Raw genomic sequence first — 26,633 nt, forward strand, 5'->3', positions numbered from 1 at the left:
GGACGTGATGTAAGTTAACTGATTATTTCCTGCAAGGCTGGTCCATGTGGGAGATAGTGTCGTGTGGCAGTTGAGTAAAGTACTCTAATCAGACACATCAAGAGTTTGAATTGCATGGCCACTTCTAATGAGCTGTGAAACCCTGCATAAATTACACAACCTCTATAACTGTTTCCTCATGTAACATGGAGATGGTAATAGCACTTAACCTTCTGGAGTGGAGACTGTTAGTATTAGGGGAGGTGGTAGTTGTAAAATACTTAGCACAGTATCTGGCATAGAAGTACTTAGTGAATGTTGGCTGTTATCACTGGGCCCTTTCATTTACCTGAGCAGAGCAGGTTTGTGTGTACACATGTATATGTATGAAGGTGGGATGTTAGAAGGAAAGGTGGGTCAAGACTACTTAAGAGGGTACTGAGGACATAATTAGAGGTCTTGGGCTGGGAATACAGGAATATAAAGGGAATCACCCTGATACTGGGAAATTGATTGGCAATAATCTTTGTGCGGTAGACTGGTTTAGTGGGAATAATGGCAGAGGGAGGGTGTGGTCAGGTAGGTACACAGAAGTCTAAACTTGGTAATTGATTAACTTCCTCTTTGGTGAAAAAGAAGTAAAAGATTATTTCAGTATGGATTACGGGGATGATAGAGAAGGGTAGTCCCTGAGAAAATCAGGAGTGGAAACAGATTTGCAGGAAGACAGAGTTTGATTTTAGCTGAAGTGAGCTAGAGCTTCTAGCAGGTTGTGAGGGATGGGGATGTGGGATTATCCACATAGGACTCAGCCTTTTCCAGTATTTGTTATTCATGCTACCTTAGTAATAGTTGTTTTTCTGATTGTCTTCCTGGAGCTTGGGCTTAGCACTGTCTCCAGCCCAGGAGAAAGCCTGGTATCCCAGTCGCTTTGTAGGCTGTAGGCCTTGATATCACTGGTGCATTCATGATAGAGGCCAAAATCTAGAGCCTACCCCAGCTCTTTAGAGAAACACTGGCTTTCTGAGCTATGGGATTTCCAGCAAGGTTTGCTTTCCAACCAGAGCAAATATTGGGTGTTTCAGGGAAATCCTCATGCTCAAATTCACATCATTGAGCAAGAATTTAGCACTGCCAGGATGTTGGGTAGAAGAGGTTGCTGAAATCCTGTTCATCAAAAACCTCAGGATGTGCTTTGAACAGGCCTTGCTTCCATCATTCAGCATCCTCTTCTTCCCCTATCAGTGGCCCCCTGATGTTGAGGAGAGCATTACTCTACCATTTTCCTTTCTTTCCCTTTTGGGCTCAGACTTGAGGGTTCTGGGAGAGGAATACTGTCTGGGGTAGGGCTGCTAAGGAGGGGCATTTCTATAGTAAAGGCTTTCTCTTCATGGACCCCAAGACTACCGTGGTTTGGCTGTCACAGCATGGCTCAAATTTCCTGTATGGTTACATATTCCATTTCTTTCCTGACCTTTTTTAAGTTTGTTTATTTAAGCAATCTCTGCACCCAGTATGGGCCTCCAACTCATGACCCTGAGATTGAGAGCTGCATGTTCTACCAACTGAGCCAGCCATGTGCCCCTTTCCTGATTTTTTTTAGCACAGCTTAACAGACTCCCTGTTCTGTGCCATTAGTTAGTTAGAATGCTTTTAACTGTGTTTAACAGCAAACACTTTAACAACCTGCTGAAGTGAGAAGGAAACTTGATCTCTCCTATAAGTTGTAACAGAGCTCAGATGGGCTCATGGCAGCTGTAATGCCATTGAAGATCCAAATTTTTTCATCAGGCAACTCTGTCCACTGCAGTTTGTTGGCTTTGCTGAGCAGCTGGCTCCCCTCACAGAATGTCTGCTGTAGTCCCAGGCCTCACATCCAGCATCCAGAGAATAATAACGAGGACTGAATCTTACCTTTTTGGGAAGCTATTTGCCAGAAACTGCCCAATTTGTCCTTGTGTCTTATGGCCTAAATGGGTCACAAGCCTATTGAACCAGCTGTTGGTAAAGAGAATAGAATTATTGAAGAAGAGTTTACTTCTGTAAATTATCTTCATTCCTGGATTTTGTTTGTGTTCATCTCATTCATTGACAAAGAAGGGCCAGTGGACCTGGCTACTCTTCTTAGTAGAGCCTGGTTTAAAGATACTCAGTGGCTGTCTCCTGAAAGAAGCGTTGGCTGTACTAGCCAGTTTTCCCCCCACTTCTCATTGGTTACACTGACTTCCCAAGTACTGGCTGCTCAGCTACTTCCTTTGGGGGGCACTGTTCTTTCCTCCTACCTGGCCATCCTCCTTAAAGGTAGGTCTTCCATGAGGTTCTTTGTGGCATTCCTCTTTTACTTTGAGGCTGCCTTTTTTTTTTTTTGACACACAATGTTACATTAGTTTCAGGTATACAACAGTGATCTAACAAGTCTACATGTTACGCTCATAAGTGTAGCTCTCACCATACAGTACCATTGCCTGTATTCCCTATGCTGCATCTTTTATTCCCATGATTCTCTTGACCTTTGTGTTGCACATCCTTCTAGTCCTGATTGCTTCTAAACTCCTCTCATGCCTGCTAGACTTCCCAAAGTTGTTCCATGTGTGACCTCTCCTGTAGCAGAGACCTCATTCCTCCTGCCCTGACCCTTTTATTAGGCTCTTAGTTCCTGGAAGGCTGCATTAGCTTCCTCTCCCTCCCCTACGCCAAAATAGTTTTAAAATCTCTCTACCTTCGGCTGTGCTAGTATGAGCAACTTCGCCTTACTTCCTTCTGGCTCTGTCTGACCAGCCACTGGCAAATGTTTTTGCCCATTGCTTGGTGCCTGTATCGTTCATTTCGGTCCTGTCTGCTTCTAGCCTGAAAATTGGCAGCTCCAGCCCAATTCTTCCCACTGAACACCTACAACTCTTGGTTCAACACGAAGGGGACGAAGTGAAAGAAAATCTAGGAAAGGTGGAAGTGGATTCAGGCATCTGTGTTCTATTGTTACTTGAGACTGCTTTCCAGCTCCTACCTGTGGAAACAAAGCATTTGCAAGAATTCTAAGCATTGGCTTTATTTCTAAAGCTAAGGAATCCTAAGAGCAAATCCCATGGGGGCCTGGGGAGTGGGAGGACTAATGAAGTAGAAGTACCAGGAAGACACGGACCTCATGCTCAGTCCACAAAGCTAGGTTTTGCTGAAAGGCAACCTGGTTTCTTGTGTGCCTGAAGTAATAAGTCACAGTGGGGGCAGCTCCAGGTTTATAGGCAACACTTCTAACACTGAAGACTCAGGCTGTTTTTTACCCTTGCAGTCAAAATCCAGCCACCTTGGCCTTCACCTACAGGTGAAGAACAACCTCATTATTTGACCCTCTAGCATGAAGTCAGAGTAGCTTTGATGGCCCTACATAGACAAGTATTGAGAACTAGGGCGAATTGAGTTTGAGAAGTAAGTTACCACCTCAGAGAGTAGGACTGAAAAACCTTCAGTCAGGAAAGGGGACTCAAGACCATAGCTATAGTATTCTGGTAGAATACTGTTCTCTAATGAATGCTGTGCATATAGTTAAGGTGAATAATGGAAATAATCGTGAGCTGAGGAATGAAGACACAAAACACAAGGAGTCTGCTAATGCAGTCTTGAGGGCAGTTTCGTATGAAAAAGGACTTATTAATGGGTTGAACGAGAACTCTTAGGTCCTATTTTTCTTTATAGGGGACTTTGAGCTGGAGAACAGGATGCCAACAGACTACTGACTTTTGCCCCAGTAAACATGGTTTGGGAGAAGCTACCATATACATGATTACCCAAATTGTTTTCGACAGTACACATTATATAATCTGGTGTTAACCTGCAAGTCTTCCTATAGGGTCATTCCAGCCTAAGCTGGCCTGTTAAGACTCAAAAAAGGCAGCCAGTGCTTCTTCCTTCTAAATGAGATAAGGAGTTTGATTCTGAGGTTGGTGTTTTTTTTTTTTTTTTAAGAATTATTTATTCATTTGAGACAGACAGAGAGGGAGAGAGCAGGAGCAGTGGTGAGAGGCATAGGAAGAGGGAGAAGCAGACTCCCTGCTGAGCAGGGAGCCCGACGTGGGGCTCGATCCCAGGATCTGGAGATCATGACCTGAGCTGAAGGCAGACGCTTAACCATCTGAGCCACCCAGGCGCCCCTCAGTTCTGATTTTTAAAGACCAATTAAAACTTCAGATCATTTGCCTCAGGGAACCTACTGAACCTCACAGGTCAGCTGATTGTAAATGAGAAGGAATGAATTCAGGAAGAAATAAACACAACAACGCCATTCACTTCATTCACACACTTAGCATATGCAACTTTAATCAACGAAAAGAAAAAGTCCCAAATGTACAAGTGGAAAAAAAACTGTTGACACAGGCTTAACTAATATCAGCTACTTTTATGTACAGCTGTATAAGTTCAAAAAAGCTATCCTATACGTATATACAAAAGTCGTTTATACACAAGTCTGTACATAGGGTCTATACATTTATTTCCTCAGAACCCTTAGGTGCCACCTCTTGGTGAAGACACCAACACTTCATTCACATATCTTACAAAAAAAGACTTTCCAGGATTGACAACACTGCATCCTGTATTCAGGCCATGTAGGCTCCATTCAATTGGTTATGATCCTTCCGTCAATGCAGACCACACCAGGTGCCTGGGCTTCCCTAAATAGCTTCGCAGAGTGCTCCAAAGTAAAAGTCCATAAACCAACCCGAGAGGAGGAAGCAGAGTCCTAATCAGGGTGCCCCCACAGCTCCAGGCATAGGTGAGCCTGCCTGCCCTGTTCATTGACGGTACTCCAGTTCATCTACACTGATGACTTTGGCAGGCATGGAGGGCAGGGGCTGCTGTAGCACATCTGAACCAAACCACTTGGCGAGGCCCACTGGGGAGCTGCTCCTCTGGCTGGGGCGATGCTCCAGCTGGGAGTGTACGTGGGGCAGGCCTGACCTGGTGGGCACATTCTGAGGGGTCGTCTGAACGCTGACAGCTGCGGCCTGGGAACCAGAGCCTGGAGGATGAAGAACTATGGGGATAAGAAAGAAGGTGATCAGAGCGCATGCAGGAAAGTAGTTCTGTATCAGGCCTTGCCTCCCTCAAATCCTATCCATAAAACTCCGAAGAGAATTCTGTACTGGATGATTTATTCTAGGACTTCCTTAACGCCTTCACAAAATGCCAAAAGACAGTACCCTGGAAAGCAGAGCCATTCAGAAGCATCCTAAATGACATGACCACTACTTCCCCACGACAAGCAGCCACATCACAGAAGTACTAACATTAGATGGTGAGAGGGCACCTACTCTGGATAGTCTCTATGCTAAACCTGTCAGGATTCTCCACCTTAAGAGGCAGAGGACAAAAAAATGCCAAAGCATAGTCAGCTCTCCCACGGTCTTTGTAGGGATAGGAATTCCAAATCCCATAGAGGTTGGTTTACTTCATCCTATTCTCTGGTTATCCCCTTGTCCCGATCTTGTTAGGGTAAGTTAGAGAATGAATCATGTAATTCATCCTCTCTACTGGAAACCGGTCCAGAAGCCTGAAGCCTATTCAGGCCATCCCCAGCTCCCCTGGCCCATTCCTGAGCCTACCTGAGCGCTGTAGCTGCTGCTGCATCATTGCCAGATGCAGAGGTGTCCCAGGGCGAGGGTTTAGGAGAGGGTGACTAGCTGCAGGTAAAGGGTAAAACGGCTGACCCAGGATTGGGCCAGATATTCCCTGTAAATGAGTCAGGTCCATTCCAGGAGGAAGCACACCTGTTGGGCAGGAAAAAATAAACTGGTGAGAAGTAATCAATCTGCCTGGAAACTTTCAAGCTTTGCTGATCTACAAGTTTTTTAACAATGAGCAATGCTCTTAAGCTAGCTGCTTCATCTTTTAATGGACTAAGGGATAGTTTGGATTGGACCCACTACCCACGAGTTAGATGGAAAATCTAGCAACATTTTTCTAGGGATAAGTAACTTCTCACAGTATAGTACTTCTTCAATTCTGGCAACTATTGTCATGCCAGGTCAGAAACTCACCAGCTTGGAGCAAACTTGGAAGATGCTGTGGATGTACTCCCTGGGCCAGCATCCTTTGGACCAACCCTGGGTGAAGCTGGTGAGCAGGCCGAACGATTGGGACATGGGGGACAAGGGGAACTTGGTGGACAGGGCGGAGAAAAGGTGTTCCTGGAACTGGGGATGCCAAAGTGGGTGTTTTTCTCCCAGTTGCTTTAGGTCGATAATCTTGCTCTTTGGTGTAACGGTTAGTCTGAGACAGTGGGGTAGAACATGAAGACCGCTGCAATGTTGAAAGTTTGGGATTTGTAGTGGGAGAAGAGTCTCGATCAGCATTGGGCACAGAGTTGGATGACAGCAGGTTCTCTGTAAGGACCCAGACAAAGAATATTTTGGTATTGGCAAACTTCTCCCAAACATGGTCTTCCCAATGATCCAGCAAATCTCATTTCTTAGGAAGTTTATAGTCCTTATTTGATCCCCTCAGCAGATTTAGAGGCTTGTATCATAGGAACCATCATTTGCCTTATGAACAGGCCTAGTCAAGGTCACAGGGGTAGTTAGGGACAGAGCTGGAACCAGACCCCAAGATTTCTAGTCTCCAAATGCCTCGCTGGAACAACGTTTATTTTTCTTACAATCCTCCCAACCCAGGAATAGCTATGGGCAAGTGAACCTGGCTTAAGGTCTGGTGGTCTAACTTAGGCACCTTGCTCTGCCTGCCCGTGTGGTTGTGGGTCAGATCTGTGTGGGAGCTAGTATTGTCCTAGTCAACTGCTTGGGATTAACATGCATTTTTTAGCCTAAGGGGAAAATCAAATCAAAGTAAAATTATGCAAGTCCATCACAACAGAAATTACAGTCTAGTGAAGGAATCTGAACTGCCTTTTAGTAGGACCAATAGGATTTCTTTTGCCAAAAGCTTTCTCACAGGCAAAAAGCTCTCAGACCAATACTGTAGACTTTTGTAAAGCTAACTTACTAGAATCTATTTCACCACATCCTTGACAGTCCCAACTGCAATTCCTAAAAGCCTTGCTCACATTTTCTATATACTTTTTAAAAAAGATTTTATTTATTTATCGGGGGAGGGGCAGAGGGAGAGGGAGAATCTCCAGCAGACTTCGAGCTGAGCACATAGCGAGCTGAGCACACAGCTGGGGCTCATGACTTGAGCCGAAATCAAGAGTTGGATGCTTAACCGACTGAGCCACTCAGGAGCCCCTTCTATATACTTCTAAAAGTCTCTCCACACCTTATGCTTCACCCATTGCTGGATTTTGTTGGACACTTAGTCTCCATAGGCTAGAGAGAACGTTTCAGAAGTAAAACTGGTTGTACCACATTAATTTGCCAAATAAATGTACTAATAATTCAACTTTGAAGCCTCAATAAGGATTCTAAACTAGGGGCGCCTGGGTGCTCAGTTGGTTAAGCGTCTGCCTTCGGCTCAGGTCATGATCCTAGAGTCCCAGGATGGAGCCCTGCATCCAGCTCCCTGCTCAACGGGGAGTCAGCTTCCCCCTTTGCTCCTCCCACCAGCTCATGTTCTCTCTCTCTCAAATAAAAAAAAAAAAAAATCTTAAAAAAAAAAAAAAAAAAGGATTCTAAACTAAAACTCTTCTTCATACTAGCACTCATACCACTATTAGATGGGTCAGAATGTCAAGTGGCCAAGCAGCTGTGAACTGGTACAATGCCTTTCTCACAGTCAGACACTGAACTGTGGTCCAAAGCAGGCAGGGGTTTTCCATAGGGATTTGCAGGGAATAAGGTTAGCTGGTGAGCACTCACGCCCATGCTCTGTCACATACTTTTTGGGCAGTACACCCTCAACAGCTCTGCATTACCTTCACTAGCCTTCTGAGTGTCTTCTTTACTGTCACCAAGAGCTGCTTTTCCAGATGTCGGCTCCTCCTTGCTTTTTTCTTTGCTCTCATACATCTTACGAATCACTGAGGTAGGGGTGAAGGAAGGAGAAAGCTGTAGAGAAAAACAGTATTAGCATGTTCTCTAAATGCCTTTCCTAATCAATAATCAAGCCAGGTTTAACTGGTCAAACTACTCAATAAGCTGACGAGTCCCCTTACTGGCTACATGTGGCAGAGACCAACTCCAATGTTCTGGTGTCTAGCTGCTGGAGGAAAAGAAACAGGATGGGCCAGACAGGTGGTGCCCTAAGTGCATCTCTTACTCACATCAAATTTTCATCAAAACCCAGATTTAGCTCTAGCACAAAGGTAGTTAAAGCACAGAGCTTCAACCTACCCACTTATCTGTGTCTGTGGTGAAAGGGGCCTACCTATGCAGCCCCTGCTTCAGCCATTTCCCTAGCCTGGGATTAGGCTGAGAACACAGAAGAACATGGCCGGAAGTATACCCTAGAGCAAGAGCCCTTCCAGCTGGGAAAGGACAGTTCAGAGACAACCTCAGAACCTAAATTTCTCTATATTTTTAATGAATCCCATCTTAACTTCGCTACCAGGAAATGCACAATTATCTTAACAGTCTCCTCAGCCCCTAGGATTCACCTTTTGGGGTCATTTGTTCCCATCTCTTCACTGCCCATTTTTACTTTGATGATTTTATTGTGCATGTGACTTTTCTCATTAATCCTAACTCCTTGATGGCAGGAGACAGGGCATGAATTAGGAACAGAGAAGCCCCTTCTAGACCCTGTCTTCAAAGTGCTTGGTGCAAAGACCCACTTCGGCTCCTGAAGCAGAGTAACAGTTTTTCCCCTTGTTTATCAGCTTTGACAAGGCGATAGAGGCTTCTGGGGGATAAAACTTAAAAAAAAGCTAATATGAATGAGTCAGTTGTAAAACTAGATTTAACAACACAAATAAGCAAACTCCTTTGTCGTAGCTTTAATTCACATCACAGACCTGAATCTATGAAGTCCCCACCATGTTTCACTGGATTCCCCATGATCCAACCTGTTCACCTCATCCATCTCACCTTTCACCCCTATCATCCTCTACTCCCCACTCCAATTGTTCATTTGTTTGAACATATTATATCACCTTGTATGTTTTAGCCCATACTCTACTCATCTATCTGCTGGGGCATACTTTCCCCAATGTAGGGGCTTCACTAGAATCCTAAGAGTTAGACTGTATCCTGAAAAGGGAAGATCTAATAAATAAGCAGGTATGAAAGACTATTAAGTCAGTTATTGCTATGGAGGCACTTAAGGACATTTTGGGGTACACAGTGATAGAATATAAGCACAACCAAACGGAGAAGCCTTAAAGTCACTCACAAAAGCAAAGGTCACTGACCATGCTTGTGATGGAGGCAGCGGGGGCAGGGGAAGAGGAATTCCCTCGGTGCACGGGTGCTGGTGACTTGGTCACTCGCTGTTGCCTGTGAACAAACCAAGTATCAGTATGGGCTCCAAGCTGCTCAAACTCCAAATCCTAAAACCAAAGAATACTTAAGACCAGCCTAGGACTTTAATATCCCATTCCCTCATCCATTTCAATTTTCCAAGCATTTATTAAGTGCCTAACATATGCAAAACCACATGCTACGTTCTGAGGGAAAACAAAAGATTAAACATGGTCCTGGGCCTTGCAGGAACTCCTGTCTAGAGGAGGGACACTAACCAGGGCAAACTAAGGCATGTCGATATTAGAGGCGCCTGGGTGGCTCAGTCGTTAAGCGTCTGCCTTCGGCCCAGGTCATGATCCTAGGGTCCCGGGATGGAGCCCCACATCAGGCTCCCTGCTCTGCTGGAAGCCTTTTTCTCCCTCTCCCACTCCCCCTGCTTATGTTCCCTCTCTTCCTGTGTCTCTGTCAAATAAATAAAATCTTAAAAAAAAAAAAAGAAAAAAGGCATGTAGATATTAGATAACAATAAGGTGAAAGGGAAAATGAAGTATATAGAAGGAGTGACACGATACTCTTAACTGAAGAGACTCCAGGAAAGCTTCCCTGGGAAGAAGCTGCATTAAATTGAGTGTGATCAATGAGAAAGCTGTAGGATGGAGAACAAGGATTCAAGTAGAAGGATCAGGTTCAAGGCCTTGGGAATGTAGGGTTATCCAGGGCTGGTGTATAGTCTATTTGTAGATTATGTCAGGGGGTCAGGCTACGAGTCTTCATTCTGTGGGCCAGGCTGTGCTCCAGAGAGTAGGGAGCAATACTAACTAGCGCAGGGCCTGGCAAAGAACTGCTGCTACGTCAAGACACTGTTTCAAATCAGAGTACCAAGAGTTTCAGCTATTTCAAGACCTAGTAACATGCAGCATTCCCCATCACTCCTGGTCCACACACAAGGTTGATCCCAGGCCTCCCAAACTCTCAAACTCCCGAAGATTAAAAGAATAGACTTCCCTTTTCTCCCCATTCTACTTATTTTCCCTTCACTTGGAGAAAACAGGAAACAGCTGAAAATGTAAAAAAGCTCAAAGAATGAATTATATGAGCTCACTGGTTAATGAGAGTGTCACTGCATTTCAGCTATCAGACCTTATACCACAAGGGCCAAAGCTTTAGTGATTCTGGGAGTTCCTAAATCATAAGCAGATGAGACTCCTAAACCCATGGCTTCTTTCAGATCTACACCAGGTAAGCCCCACCGCTGCCATTCTGCAAATCTGAGCATGACAATGAGGGAGAAACAGATCAGTAGTACTCCGAGTGATCAGGAGGAAAACCCCAAGGCTGGTGGTTCTGCACACCTATCATTTATTCCTTCTGATGAACATACTTGAGCATGCTCTATGTGCTGGACACTGGCTAAAGTGCAGGGTACACAGCAACAAACAAAACAGACAAAAAATCTCTGGCCTCATCACATTCTTTTGGTTGCAAGGTAGAGGGGTTACTATGGGCAAAAAGACAAAAAATAGTAACCCAGAAGGTGGTAAGTACAATTAAAAAAAAAAAAAAAAAGACATGTCTGTTGGAGGACACAAGTGTATACAGGGTGTTCAGGGAGGGCCTGAGAGGTTGACATTTGATTCAAATAGCATGAAGGCTCTGCTGACACTGACTCAGGTCTACTTACTAGTTTTTGAGGAACTTGTATTTTAAAAAAAATCTAAGTTTCTATATCTGTAAAATGCAGTTATTTATACCATCTACCCCACAGGGTTGTTGCCAAAAGCAAATAAAATTCTGGATAGCAAAAGTGCTTTGAAAGTCAATAAATCAAGTCAATGAATTATTAAGAAACTACGTTACAGAGAGAAATCCAGTGAGAGTCTCAGCAGACCAGTCCTGAGCTCTCTGTTTAGGCTGAGGGCTACTGTATATAGATAGAATACATTTATGCACGACTATAGGGTACTTACTGGTTTCAGTGTTTTCTGAAAGTGTCAACAACACCAGTTGAAGACAATGAGACACTGATACGACAATTTTAAGAATCATATAAATATATAAGTACTTCTTAATTACCAAGTATACTGCTTGGGCAGGACTTAATGTTCAGGGATAAACATTTTGGTGATAAAACTGAAAAAAATGAAAGTGGTATTTACTTTTATTTATTTATTTATTTTTTAGTAATTTTTAGTTTAGCAAAGTACACCCAACGTGGGGCTCAAACTTATAACCCTGAGATCAAGAGTTTGCAAGCTTTTCTGACTGAGCCAGCCAGCCAGGCACCCCAGTATTTACTTTTATTTACTTATTAAGTTTTAAGTTTTATTATTTATTTATTTAAAGATTTTTATTTATTTATTTGACAGAGAGAAACACAGCGAGAGGGAACACAAGCAGGGGGAGTGGGAGAGGGAGAAGCAGGCTCCCCGCTGAGCAGGGAACCCGATGTGGAGCTTGATCCCAGGACCCCGGGACCATGACCTGAGCCGAAGGCAGACGCTTAACGCCTGAGCCACCCAGGCCCCCCACCTCCCCCGCCCGGTTTTTACTTTTAAAGGCTGGATGGGATCTGAGAGAGGGAAGAGGTATTACCAGGACAAGGCACAGAGGGAGCTTCTGAGTAACAGAGGAGTTTGTCTTGTAATAAGCTACACATTTGTTTAATGCAGTTTTCTGTTTTATTTTATAATAAAAAAAGAACAGTATTGCTGCCTCTCTCCCCTACTTTACGGTTCGTATTACTACTTGTTGCAACTACTGGAAGGAACAGGAGGAGACTGAAGTCAGTAATCATATGTTTATAGCTTTGGTCAACAAACCCATTAGCTCTGACCAACAAATAATGGATCAGCAAACCTGCATTAAAGGACAGTTTGGTAACTCACCAAGGAATCTGTAGGGGAGGAAGCTCGGCGGAGTTTTACTTTTCATCCTCTCATAACAACAAATATGGAGCTCTGCCAGCTAGCTACATTTGTATAAATGAATGCTTTAAATCAAGAATATAAATAAAATTATGTAGAATGAAAAGCCCACACTCCTGCAGAATTCAAACGTATCACTTCCTCTACAGCACATCTGGAGACGGACTTCTCCCCATAGATTGTACAAACTTATCAGGGTGTACCACAGAGTTTTACTGTGGATAACTAATTGCTTATCTGTGGAAAACTAATTTGCAAATCCCCACAAGGGTAGGATTAGTTAGTAACTTACCTGTTTCTGAATCCATCTCTGGTTCTGTCCACCTGTGGTTTGCCAAATCCAGGCTGGTAGAAGTTTGCTGCCTGCACTGCAAGGTCATGTGGCAGGGCCAGCCCCTCCAAAGCTGCCTGTTGCAATTCTAGCTGGCTCATCTGCTGAACAGAGGCGGCAGAGGAAGGTCAGCAGAAAAATGAGGATAGTACATGCACTTTTTACAGAGGTGTCTCTTCACTGTTAGAAAGGTATGTTTCAAGCAGCAGCTGAGAGAAATGAGGCACTGCAAACCTGACTAAATTGTGCTGCCATCCACTCAACAGGATTTTAATGAAGTATGACTTTATTCACCCATCTTCTAGCTTTTACTGAGCTCAAATTGTAGTTCAAAACCACTTCCAAGCATTGCAACGATTCTCCATCCCACAGTCAACAATAAGGATGAAAAGTAAGCAAAAAACTTAAGAGAAAAAGCTCAGACAGACCTGGGCCGTGACAGGGCTCATGGGTTTGCGCGTGCCTTGGAATGGATCTCCGAGTAGCTGCTGTGGTCCTGGTGTGAAACCTGATGGGAAAGTTGCGTATCAGTGAGTGTCAAGAGAGCACACATCTGTGAGAGAGCTATCAGCACTACTGCATGCTGCCTCCTGTTGAACAGCATCTCCTTGAGGCAACTACGGACTTCTGGGCTGATCATGTCCCTCTTCTTCTTTGCCCCCACACTGGGCTATGTGGACCTTCATCAGAGCACTTAATGACCCAAATTACTGGTGTATTCATCTACCCCACTAAGCTGTCCGCTTTGTCCCTTTCAGAGCTGAGACCTCTAACTGGGAGAGAAGTGCTTTTCTAGTCAATGATATGGCTCATTATCACCGAGCCAGCTCATAACCAGAGTAGAGTCCAGGGCTTTGAGGCTTACACTCTTCCCATCCTATCTCGCTAACTGGGGAAAGGATAGTACAAAAACTTACTCTGAAGGTATGACGACTGGCAGGGGCCAGAGTGGCCAGCAGCCTAAAGTGATCCAGGGTGACAGGAACACTGAGATTTTACATAACACTTATGCTAAGACAGCTTTTAGCCACAAGACCTTAGAGTGGATTATGTACCAACTTCATTAAGTTGGTAGAGAGCCACCACCCTGACTTCTACTCTATCAAGGAAAAACCTAGGAAGCCAAATCAACTTCTCTGAATTCCCAAAATAAGGAACAAGACTAAAGAGCTAGATCCAATTTATACAATTTTGATCAATCTTAAGGAGAAAGAACTATGAGTATATTTATCTAGAAGGGCAGCCAGATAAACTGTCTTCTAATTTTGGGCCTCACCATCCCCCCCAAAAGGCATAATAAAATCACATTTCTTTTTAAGCTCTTTAGGGATGCCCATGAAAAAGACTGTGCAAGTTCCAGGGGACAAGTATAACCTTTGTGGTGGGGTTGGGGGAGAATGGACATACATCTATGCACAACAGTATTTACCAATTGGTGATGGTATTCTAGGACGAAGGTAGTCTGCTGAGGCTGCTCGTGTCTGAAACACCTGTGACAAAGGAGGAGAGGGTGCTCTTTGGCCCAGTAAAGATGTTGTAGGCTCCAAACTCCCCATAAGGCCACTGAGAAGATTGGAAGAAGCAGGTCTCTGAACTGGCGGACCCAGAAGTTCCTAAGGGCAGAAAGAGTCATCCTTGTGAACAAACCTACTTCTTCCTCCTAGTCAGAGGCTGTGAATTATGGATTAACTTTTGGAAGCCAACGATGAATGTCCCTCATGCTCCACTGAAGGACTTTGGCACATGTTCATGCAACACATTTCTGTCATTGTTCACCTAGCAACATCTGCTTTAAGTTAGTGCTACAAATATAGGTTAGATACTTTCAATTTCTATAGAAATTGCAAACCTGTAAGCTGGAAATCAAGGGCTTACTTTGTCATCTTCAGCCACCTCCCCACCCCACAATGAGATTAACAGCAACACAGAACTATGTCAGATAGTAACACTGTATTCTCGATTGCCAGGCCACATGGATCATTCTCTAAGGCCCAAAGCTGGGCCAGTACACAAAACTGGTTCAAAGGACTAGTGTTCAGGACTCCGAGGCCTTGGTATAAGATGGTGAAGTACCTGCAGGATGTTCTTAGGGACAGGCTGGCCTGGAATCTCAGCAGGGGACATCAAATGGCTTTCAAGGTTTCGCTAAAAAAGTCAAAGGAAAACTGGTTTTAACCTTCTTACACACTTAACTTACAGGTTCATTGGGGACCACAAGAAAGCATTAAAAACTCCCCAGGGAGTTAGCACTTAAGCAGAATGATATCCAAGGCACAGAAAACTAACTTAGATCCACTTGTTCATCACACAGGTCCCAAAGATCTGGAAAGGGAAAGAATCTTCACATGTATATGCAAAGTCCACTCAGAGACTCTCAGATGGTCTTTTCCTCCCTGTGGCAACCCTAGTGCATGTCACCGTTTCTAACACTGTGACCAAAAGAAGGGAGAAAGAAAATGGTGAAATACAGGAGCACTTCTTAAGAAGCCACAAGTAGGAAATTGTGATAATTTACAGATTTTCATTTTCAAGGCTACCTTTGCTACCCATTATCTTTGAAACAAGATTTATAGACCACAGATAGTAGTTAAAAACCTAGTAAACAACATGAAAGTTTCGCCAGAATTGTTATATTTCAGAGTTTCACGTTTCAGGAAATTTTATTATTTTTAACCAAGCTGTTCCAAAATGGCTCTCACATATGGGGCAAAATTCAGATCCCCCACTCTTTGTTCTCTTAATGCAGCAGCAGCTATCCAAATGACATCACCTCTTGCACTTCAGTACATCCTTGTGCCTGTTTAGCTTTGCCGGAAATGCTTTCTCTGTTACAGTTTCCCCTCTACTAGGTGAAGCTGCAGAGGTCCACAGCAATGTCCTCAGGCATGACAAAGAACCCAAAGATAACCCAGTGTTTTATTGTTGGTTTTAGAATTGGGACTTTTTTAAGTAGGCTCTACACCGAGCGTGGAGCCCAACTCAGGGCTTGAACTCAAGACTCTGAGATCAAGACCTGAGCTGAAATCAAGAGTCGGATGATCAACCAACTGAGCCATCCAGGCGCCCCTAACTGCAGATGCTTTTAATAAGAGATCTCCTCAAGAGTCATTTAAATTCCATCTAACACAAATGGGCTACTTTACACTACATGGCTGACTATATTTGGATGCTAGAGCCTCTACAATTCAGTTTGAAATGGAGGTTAGATTGAACCAGTATGTCCTATTTTGGTGACAAAACAACAGGATTGAACCTACAAGATGGAGGCAGATTAGAAGTAGTATACATGACACATATAGCCATAGTAATTGAAGACTTGATTTTAGAATAGACCATGACTTGACAACATGCAAATTAAGCGATATTTTGGGATAATATCTGGTGTGCTTATTACATTACTTTCCTTGTTGCTTTTCTAGGTTAGGTTTGTGTTAACTTTCTGTGTAGCAACTTGAATTATATCCTCCATCCCTTTACACAGGTGTTTGAGGCTCACTCCCTTGGCCAGATAGATTTCAGAGCACTGAAACCTCAACATCAAACCAGTTACCCTCTCAACGCAGGGTCAACTGTATCAGTATCAAACCCTAGCATCGATCTGAAACAAAATGTTCAAAACATCAAGTAAACTACTGAATCCCCCTGCTCCCACTTCTTTACTCATTCACACTAAAAGAAGCTACTTCCAGGATTTGACCCAAGCTACTTATAAGCACCTAATCACCAAGACCCAGATGAACGAGAAAAAAGGATCGTTTGCGATCTTTTAATCTGGTCCTGATTTGAAAAGATCTGTATCTAATAATTCATTGTATGGAAATAACTCTTAAGTAATTCATTACGACAGCGGTTTAAGAGAAACATTCCCCTATAACTGGCATGGTGCGGTCAGATGCAAAGACGTAAGTCCACCCGAGGTGCCTCCTTTCAGAGGTAGAGTCAGTCCTGGCAGTAAGGCCAGGAATAATGGCACCTCTGCTGGAATCTATTGCCAACTGCTGGTCAGATAAAAAACACCGGTTTCCTTCCCTTGGTACGAGGCACAATGAATCATGACCAACTAATGATATCATGACCAACTCGTAGCTCCCAGAAAAGATGATGACAGAAGAAAACAAGAGGCAAAATTCAATTCAATAAATTTGCTGTAAGTTAGCAACAAGAAGAAACCTCTGTTTATGTTTTTATTATTCAGGTTTGCCCGGCATCCTCTATCACCTTTATCATCAAGGGATAGCAATACTGACACATAGGCCATGGCTGGGAGCCACCGCTAATGTGTTATGAGAAAGACCAGTATGTGCTATGCACCTGCATTTACTGACATGCAGTCACCGCATGCATAACCCAAATTTGTGCCCCCAAATGTTTTTACAAGTCACAGCTTTTTCTATTTAGTAAATTGACAGAATGCAACGGTCTTGAAAAATCCATCTTAGATATTTTATAAATGATACGTACAACTGCCAACTGCCTAATCAAGAAAGTAGGTAATTCCAGGTATATAGGGGTGATTAAAACATGTGAAAAGAAAGACTTTACTATAAAAACATGGTGAGTTATTTTGGCTTAAGTAGCTGAACAAACTGAAAACTTTCTCTGGAGCGCATCCAAAAAAGGTATTTTTACACTTTTTTTTAAGCAATGACTTAAAGTTATATCCAAATCTTTCAAATCGTTACACTGTCACCCATAAAACATATAGATTAACCACACGCCTGCTTTTTCTAGTAACAAACAGCACAGTGATAAAGAACACACAAAAGCATCAAGGATCAAATGACTATTAAAGAACTTCCAACTTACTCAGAATACCGTTTTTTAAGTCCATTTATTATAGTGGGAAGTAGAATAGAAAGTGAAAAGGAGAAAAGGCTGGGGTTTGTGCCAAATACTTACGCTGACTTTGGGCTGAGAAGGCAAAGTCCCACTTGCCTTCATGGTGCTCACTAGTTTGTTGAATGCGGTCATATCTCCATCTTTCTTGAGCTGTCGATTGCTTGTTACAGCACTCAGGGTCTCCTCTAAGTGTTCTGCCATGAAGGGAGTCGAATTCTTCACCTGCTGGTCCACCTTCAAGCCCTTGAGCCCCGCTTCTACCTCTTCCACTGACAGCACAACTCCTGAATGCGCTGAAAGATTGAGAAAATCCAGATCAAGCCAAGCAAGGGAATATGTGGTAGGAATACTCTTCGGCTACCATGATGGTGAAAATAATTTCACAGTTGAACTGAGGTTGTCAGAAAAGGCCGATACCAAAAACAGACAAACTGAAGACTCTTAAAATCATGGTTGCTCAGTGGAAACAAGGCCATAATTATGTACTTAGGAAGAGAGGGCATAAAATAAACCTAAAATGTTTAGATGCTAGAAGCTGGGGGACCACAACCATGGGATGTTATGCTTTAAGACTTAATAAGATCCTAATGTGCATCCTGCAGGAGGACCTCTCATAATGAGTCTTTTGGAGACTTGTTACCAGGGACAAGAATCCCAGATAGCCTAACATCAGCAAGACTACTACCTGCACTATGGTTATTTTATTACTAAGGTTTATGTTGAGGGCGCATAACCTAAGCAAGAGCGTGGCAGACTGGGGCAAAGGTGTGAGAAGCTGCCAAGTTATGTCCAGGAGGACTACAGCATTAACTGGAGTATAATGATCAGGCTCCAGGTAAGGAGAAGGACTTGGAGGAAAAGCCCATGACCCATTAACTACTAGATTCTCAAGGAGGTGGTACTGTTTGATAAAAATTTTGAAATACATTAAATAAAATCCACTCTCTATTTGACTTTTGATGAAACAGCAGTATGTTAGAACCAACTGCCTTAAGACTGAGATCCACACTTTTTCAAATGCCTAAAGCAGACTCTTAATGAACACTTACAGCTTTCCTTAAGCTTTTCTTTATTTGCAGAAAGACTGGAAAGGAGAGGTTTTAAATCCACTTTGGCTTTCTGTAGCATTTCTAAAATATCCACTTTATTTTCAGCATGGTCTTCCAGTGGGATAGGAGCAAAATAATTCCCCGAGTTCTGCCCAGGAGAGAGGATTGCTTGTTCCAGACCTAATATTGCAAGTAAATATATTCATTAATTAACTGGTCCCAATAAAGCACAGAAATAGATCTTCAACAGTATTAGAAGGGCACAAATTGAAGGTTTTTTGTTTTTTTAGTATCCAGAGACCTTTTAACCCTAACGGACCCTAACAAAGACAGAACGAACCATGTCAGAGAAGGCTCAAAACCACCTTCAAAGTCAGAATCTGAAGCCATTTTACCTGCTAGTCTCTCCAGTTCTTCATGTGGTGTTGACCCAAGACTGCTGGATCGGCTTCCTGATCGGCTGGGGTTAGAGAACCACCTACTGAACCGACTGGCAGAGACTGACCCTTCTCCCAAAACATCTTCTATCATCTAAAGGGAAAGACAAAAGGAGCTAAGATAATGGTTTCTAGGTGAAAAGAATAACAAGGTTCAAATTTTTAAAAAAGGTCACTTACTTTGAAACTTCCTTTGATGCTGCTGACCTGAAGGTAAATACCCTCAGAATTTACGATTTTCAACATCTTTAATTTTTCTTCCCCTCCAGGGTCATTTCTGAGTAACCCAAAGGTGGGTGTTACTGACCATGTACTTTCTTAGCAAATAATGAAAAACCTCCGTGTCACAGAATATGTTTTGGTTTTCTATCCTTTGCCTCATTAGAAAATCCATGAACTATTTAATGTTAATGTTCTCAGAGGACATAGTTTCAAAATCAAAATGAGCACCACAGTAAAGCATTCCAATGCCAAGCTGATGAGTGGCCTTCAACTAAATATCAAGTATGGAGAGATGATGAAAGAAAGCCCTTGCTTCAAACTTCAACTTTCTCAAGGTTGTGATGAACATCGTAAAATTCAATGGTGACAATTTCAGAAGCTAAGAAGTGGAGTTCATAGAGATCATACTTCCAGTCCAAGTTTAGAAGTGTCAGAATGTGAAAGATGATCTTTTAACTGATCTCTAATATCTGTTTGAACTTAATAGGGAGTTTGCAGGTGTTTGTTTTCTTTTAAATCCAACCTCAATAGTTTTCAGTTTAGTAAGAATAATTAATGTGCTACGATCAGAAACAATTTCTCAACACTATTTCATAATAGTAATTTTCATTATCATTCCTTAAAAACCAGATTGACGCATTAAAAAGAATATTTCAATTCTATTCTGTCATAAATCCAGTTAAATACCCAAACTGATCTTTATGCAGTGTTCTTATCAATATGTAGAAAAGACAAGGTAAAGCAAATGTCAATCCAAAAAATGAGGCACACCTTGAAAGGCATAAACTTTCATTTCTATACCAATGATAAAGAGAAAACAGATTTTCCCCCAAACTGGTACATGGATGGCAAAGTAGTGACAGTTTTATCTACAGACTAGAACCTACAATTTCCAGTCAAAATTCAGCAACAACAGGTTAGATTTATTATTTTATTCTCATCTGGAAGAATTTTCTCATAATGTACCCAAACTAAGCCACAAATATTTGCTTCTCTTGAACACAAGAATGAGAGATTTTAATTCATGACACTAATTTATTACTTGTGGTACTCCTATTCAGTTTCAATCACTCACTTGTAGACTTGCAGGCTTTCAAGTGTACTAATTTTGCCAAATTTAAAATATAAGAAGTTTTATCAGTAAACGCTTCACTGTGAAAAATTGGGAATTGTATCTAAAATATAACCACCTTAGGGATAAATAGGAATTATTTTAAAACTAAAAGCCATAGTCATTAAAAAGGTTTTAAAGTTGAAAAGAATGTGAAATTGTACAAATAGCCAAAAATCTCTTTACATTTTAATCCTTTTATTTCCTCTGATCATAGTGTATCCGAAAAAAGAAAGAAGATACACAAGAGGAACATGAAAAAGTAAAGGACATGAATATAAAGTATATGGACATTTTCTAAAGATGGGACAGTAAGACAATCATTTCCATATTTTGATCAGTGACCAACTTTGTTTCTGTTAGAGCTGTTTTATTATAGCTACAACATAAAAAGTAGAAACAAAATTTCACTTATACACATTTAGTGGAAATGCCAATTTCAAGAAACTAAAGCATTTTAAGCCCGAAAGGAATCCTAAGATGATTTATCTAGTCAGTCATTTTTACCACACAGCAAGCAAGGACGATCTAACAGCAGTGAGATTTCCTGAACCTTGGTACAGGAAATGGAGAGATGGGCCCGCTGCTCTGATTTCTCGGTCAAGACATCCTCTGCTACGTTCTTGTTAGCCATCAGCTGGTCAAGATGAGGAGGCTATGAACTGTAATCTGGTATGTTTAAACTGTTCCTTCTGCATTTTTAATAACATTTTAAGGTAACTTATGACTGTTAGTCTGGTCCTTCAAACAAGGTCATTTAGACAAGTCATATCTTAAGATTCATAGTATTCTGACTGTCAAAAATATACTGTAAAATATTTTCTCTGACAATTACTAGGTTTTACTGATCAATGCTCTTCTAGTACTTTCCACTTTTATGGAAATTTCTTTAGTTCTGTATTTGTTTCACTCCAGTTTGATTTTGGGGATCTGTAACAAATGTACTTAAAGATACACATTTTCGGGGCGCCTGGATGGCTCAGTCGTTAAGCGTCTGCCTTCGGCTCAGGTCATGATCCCAGGGTCCTGGGATCGAGCCCCGCATCGGGTTCCCTGCTCCGCGGGAAGCCTGCTTCTCCCTCTCCCACTCCCCCTGCTTGTGTTCCCTCTCTTGTTGTGTCTCTGTCAAATAAATAAATAAAATCTTAAGAAAAAAAAAATACACATTTTCTTCTGAGTACACTTTTGATTATGCCACCAAGGTTTTTCTATGTCATGGTCCTTGTTTCATCCACTCTAAATAGTTTATGATTTCCACCCTGATTTCTTTTTCTTCATTCAACATACGTAAGCACCTGTTATGTCAGGTGTTGTAATAAGACTTGTGTCATATCCCAAATAAACTTATTTTTAATTATTAAACTGAAATTACTTGCATATGTGATCCAAATTGTCGGTTTGAGTAGGTTATGACTTTCAACTTCTAATGTATTGCAATGCTAGTAGATAGAGCCATAATTCTGTTTTTATCTATTAATACCTAAAACTGGTGGAGCTTACTGAGTACCATGTACTATTTCAAGCACTTTATATAACATGTCAGTCGATACTCAAATCCTATATAGTTCTTATTTTTCCTAAATGGTCATTTATTGAGCATAAAATTAGAATTACATGGCACAATCTGGGCATTTGTTTTTAATGGATCCCAGTTTTGCTTTTAAGTGAACCTACTATAGAATATACACCTTAATGAGCAGGACCTTCATGAAAAACATGGAGACCTCCTAGCCTAGCACCATCTACTGCTCAGCATTAGCCAAATTTTGGTTGAGGGTGAGGGCCAAAAAATAAAATACTGTGAAGTTGTTATACCTCCTTTTATGCTTTAAAGGCAGTATAGTTACGGGGAATTACAAAAAAGACCCTTAACTGAAACTGCCATGAATCAAAATTCAGTGCCTACCACTCACTGGATGTGTGACTTTGGGCAAGTTATTTAAGCCTCTGTGCCTGTTTCCTCATCTGTAAAATGGAAATAGTAATCTAATTTAAAAGGGTTTGTGAGCATTAAATAAGTTATTGTATGTAAAGCCTAAAACAATCAGCACTCTAATGAATGTTACCTATTATTAAAAGTTTAGTTTTGAATTCTTCTGTGTAAGCACACGGGTTAAGTTTCACAGGTGCTCACTTTTGGAGCCAAGAATAGGCCTACACATTTTGACCTTTGGCTATGAAACTTTTTATGGTAAGATTTCTGCCTAAGAGTGAAGGGGGGAAAGAAAAGGCAACTAATGTCCCCCTCAAAAGCTTAGAATTTTCCACCAAGGAAATTAAGCTCCTGTCTGCTCACGGTGAGCCAAAGGACTGTTACTGACCAGCTGACTATAACTGAGGTATCTGACTAGGAAACTTACAGTTAAAACTGCTGCTAGAACTTACGGAACAGAACCAACCACACAGTTGCCAGATGATTTAGAGCCACGCTCCACAAGCTCCTGAAGGGCGCTCTAGACAAGTGTGCTCTTGGACCACGTGCAGAGAAGTTCAGAGAGTCAAAGCAAATGCTTAGACACTTTTAGAGCAATTTGGCACTGCTATGACTTTGTACTTTATACTAAACCATTGGTCCGCATGGACTGGAAATAGAACTTGGCCCCTCATCACAGAGAATTTCACAAGTGCTGCCCCAGAACTCACCTGCGCGACCCTGTACCTATGCAATGTCTGCTCACTTATTCGGGGGGCCATCTTTTGGGGACTGAGGCTGCAAATGACAAAGAAGACAAGCCAATGCTGTCTTTCTGTCATGCCCAGTTCTCTCTGCTCACACAATAACCAAACAAGGAGACACTGTGGTTAAGCAAGAGTCACTTAAATTCCATGAACCACCAATTTTAAAGGACTGGTCAAATGTATTTGCTGTATTTGGTGGTGTAAATGGGACATCTAGAACGCACAGATGCTTTTGGGCAAATGTGGGTTTTGTTTTTGTTTTGAGGGGGAGAGGGGAGAGGGAGAGGGAGAGAGGGAGGTGGGAAGGGAGAGAGGGAGGGAGGGAGGGAGGGGGGTGGGAAGGGAGAGAGGTGGGAGAGGAGCAGGGGGGGAGAGAGAATCTTAAGCAGGCTCCATGCCCAGTGTGGAGCCCGATGTGGGGCTCAATCTCACTACCTTGAAATCATGACCTGAGCCAAAATCAAGAGTCAGACGCTTAATCAACTGAGCCACCCAGATGCCCCAAATGTTTTTTAAAATTCTGTTTCATCATGGGCCACCTGGGTGGCTCAGTCGGTTAAGTGTCTGCCTTCAGTTCAGGTCACGATCCCAGGATCCTGGGACTGAGCCCTGTATTGGGCTCCCTGCTCAGTGAAAAGTCCGCTTCTCCCTTTCTCTCTCCCTCTGCCCCACCCCTGCTTGTGCTCACTCTCAATCTCTCAAATAAATAAAACCTTAAAAAAATTGTTTCCTCATGATTCTATGCACTGTTTCAATAACCACAACAATCTCGTCAGGGTTCTATCTTTTCTCCAACTTGTTGAGGCTATAGTCATCCCTAAAGGACGAAAGGGCATAGGAGCAAGGGCAGGTAGCAAGTGAAGATTTGGGATGTCTTACTGCTTCTATTTTGAAAGTCGAGAAAGACTGGACCTCAATAGTTTAATAGTAACACTGATAGTATTTCAAGGTGCTTTTCACTAAAGGTTTTCAGAACCATCACACCACAAAGTTACCACCTAAGTCAACCTTATGCAAGGAATACACATCAGCATGATGCTAATCACCAGTTATAAAAATCCACCTCCACAGCAAATCTTTATAACAAACACTTAACTATTTAAAAATAAAAGCAGACAATGTTCTTAACATCTGAAGAATTCTTAGTCCAACGTACCAGCCTAGAAAAAGAGGTAACCGGTACAGAATTCTCACTTGGTCATTTCCACGAGGCCTCTAAAACCAAAGCCACGAAAACTCAAATAATATTAAGGAATAAAAGCCCCAAGCCCCCAAACACATCGAGCAAAACAATACTTTAAAAAGAGTATCTTAAATCCTCAGGACAAATTTAACCATACAGTTGCTCCATCTCGTTTGTAAGTGTGCGGCTACACTCACCGAAGCCAAGCCTGGCACCTTATCAAGGTTAAAGAACTCATTAAAGTCAAATTCTCCCGGGGACTGCTCAGGCAAGACGGCGTCCCTTGGCACTTCCTGATCAGCAGCGGGCTCTTGTGCCAGGATGACCTCCACCTCATCCTCCTCGGCCACTCCTCCATTGCATTCGACTGTGCCTGAAAACAAAATCAGGACAAAAAATGGTCTGATCAGCTGAACCGCTCTAGACTTATTCTGTGGCCCCAGCCATCTTCACACGTGCAAAAGGACCACAGATAACTGTAAGGGCAGACCTCGTGGGCCAATGCAGCATTTACAACAGTAAAACCGCTCCTTTCCTATGGGAGCTAGGGGAGAAAAAAGCCTTAATAACCAAGCCAGAACACCAACCCAGTGCAGGAAGGATGGCGGTCCCTCTGCCACCCATTCTTCAAGTTTTCTGTAATGTAGCACATTCTTTTTCTAGTGGGTTTTTTTTTTTTTTTTAAAGATAAGTTTTTGCAAGTCTCCTACTGCTTAAAAATGGAACCAAATTAATTTGGCCCTGCCTTCATCCATGTATCTGCACCACCACTTTAAGCCAGGGTTTGGCAATCTAAGGTATTCATGTGAAACCAAGCAGGAGGGCAATTTTCACGTGCCTACAGGTTGGTGGTAGCTCATCCCTCAAGGCGAAGCTCAAATGTTACCTCTTCTGGGAAGCCTGATCTGCCTACCCATTTTTACCATGCCCAGAAAAATTAATCACTGCCTTCTCTATAACCCTTGTGTTGTCTATCAGAGTACTTATCACACTGTATTATAATACTTGTCTAGTGAGACTGAGCCCTCTGAAGACAGGTAATCTGCTCTACTCAGTTTTGTCGTACTCGGTGGTGCCTGGTAAATTTAAAACTAAGTATTGTTCAGCTATTGTTAGGATGTGAAGGTAAGGTCTAAGTGAAGCTACCAACTGTTAACATTTAAAGAATCTAATACCTTCGTTTTAGTTGGAATACGGGCAAAAGGCAAAATCCTTAGGATAAAATTTTTTTTTCTTTTAAATAAGTGCACTGAGAGATACTAGACATTCAACTTTTTGAACAGGACTCCCAAAGCTCCACCTTGCAAAAGCACCTATGTAAGAGCTGCCTGTAGTTTCAAGGTCTGTAGCAGACATAAGTCCTCCTGAGGGGGGAAAAAAGGCCATCTCCTGGACCCATTCCTTCTTAAAAGTCCCCAATAGTTACTTCAGTCTTGTTATTAATCAGACCAAGAGACTCTAAACGCTATCAGCTGCTTTCATTCCAGTAATGGAATGCTAGATAGCAAAGCAGGGGACTATAACTTAAGTGGCTTGCTGACCCAAGGTCTCAATACCAGCCAAGTGGCAGAAACTTCAACCCTAAGACGGCCACCAATACTGTTCCACACCAAGCCCTATCGAGGCAGCACTGCTCCTCCATAAGGGTGGCTGCCATCTGACTACCGAGTCCTCTGAGGGCCTAAGGCAACCAGTAAGACGAGGTTTATGAGCCACAGACGAGGCAGTCAGCAGTCTCTCCAGTGGGTTGGCACATGCTTACTGCCAACAGAAGCAACACTGTTCCTTACAGACTGACATTTGAACTAAGATGACTGCTTTGGTGGACGTATTGCCCTCACTTTACAAAGAAAGGGAGCCCTAGAAAAATGAACAACTCAATAGCCTAATCAATGCCAAGTCTGTATCCTTGTCCACTAGAGCAGTGCTTCTCCCTGACATTTTACCCAGCAGAACCTGCCTGGCCCCCTCAGGACTGACCAGTGACATTCTGCTGCAGTTTTGGGTCCCAACTTAAGGATGAAAGGTGGAAACGAGAGTGTGTACCTGGCTCATACATTTACAAAAGAAGCTTTAATACTTCTCCTATCCCTTTTATTTTGTATCAGGAACATCTCTTAACAGATAAATAGCTTTTGCAGGCAGCACGAGTGTCCCATATGCAATTTTGTGCCACTGTCAAGCTCTCTGGGAAGCAGATGGGGTCTGTCAACAGAGTGGGTATGAGTGGGTAGGGATGTGCATGGCAGACAGACACAACTGGCAATTTATTATGACAGACTCAAAAGGCAGAGACCTAGGAAAGAGAACTAGGGGGAAGTTTCATCATTCAGAAGGACCGTACACCTTCATTAGAGAAGATGCAAATTAAAATTTTTTTTTTTTTTTTTTTTTTTTTTTTTTTTTGAGAGAGAGAGCATGTGAGCTATGCGAGGAGGGGCAGAGGGAGAATCTTAAGCAGGCTCCATGCCCCAGCATGGAGCCCAAAACAGAGCTTGATCTCACAACCCTGAGACTGTGACCTAAGCCGAAATC

At 42.5% G+C, this 26,633-nt stretch overlaps 1 protein-coding gene across 10 annotated transcripts in view; it reads right to left on the bottom strand.

Moving 5' to 3' along the window:
- Positions 1-4,260: 4,260 nt before the first annotated feature.
- Positions 4,261-26,633, bottom strand: part of EIF4ENIF1 (eukaryotic translation initiation factor 4E nuclear import factor 1) — a 46,465-nt gene continuing 24,092 nt past the window's right edge. For 6 of the 10 annotated variants that reach the window (XM_064578736.1, XM_045887273.3, XM_045887274.3 and 3 more), the window contains exons 7-19: positions 24,296-24,471; positions 18,862-18,997; positions 18,467-18,646; positions 17,478-17,710; positions 14,652-14,723; positions 14,008-14,191; positions 13,007-13,086; positions 12,540-12,682; positions 9,272-9,356; positions 7,838-7,970; positions 6,009-6,353; positions 5,574-5,738; positions 4,261-5,005 (exon numbers count right to left, since the gene is read on the bottom strand). In XM_064578736.1, the coding sequence (XP_064434806.1) occupies positions 4,764-5,005; positions 5,574-5,738; positions 6,009-6,353; positions 7,838-7,970; positions 9,272-9,356; positions 12,540-12,682; positions 13,007-13,086; positions 14,008-14,191; positions 14,652-14,723; positions 17,478-17,710; positions 18,467-18,646; positions 18,862-18,997; positions 24,296-24,471 (2,174 nt within the window). In that variant the 3' untranslated portion in view covers positions 4,261-4,763. The remainder of the gene's footprint in view (positions 5,006-5,573; positions 5,739-6,008; positions 6,354-7,837; positions 7,971-9,271; positions 9,357-12,539; positions 12,683-13,006; positions 13,087-14,007; positions 14,192-14,651; positions 14,724-17,477; positions 17,711-18,466; positions 18,647-18,861; positions 18,998-24,295; positions 24,472-26,633) is intronic. The other 4 variants (XM_064578733.1, XM_064578738.1, XM_064578735.1 and 1 more) reach the window with 4 other exon arrangements.

The sequence above is a fragment of the Mirounga angustirostris genome, unplaced genomic scaffold, assembly GCF_029215605.1.
Source record: "Mirounga angustirostris isolate CCGP_5_RB_7025 unplaced genomic scaffold, mMirAng1.0.hap1 SCAF_14, whole genome shotgun sequence".
In the NCBI taxonomy this organism is placed as follows: Eukaryota; Metazoa; Chordata; class Mammalia; order Carnivora; family Phocidae; genus Mirounga; species Mirounga angustirostris.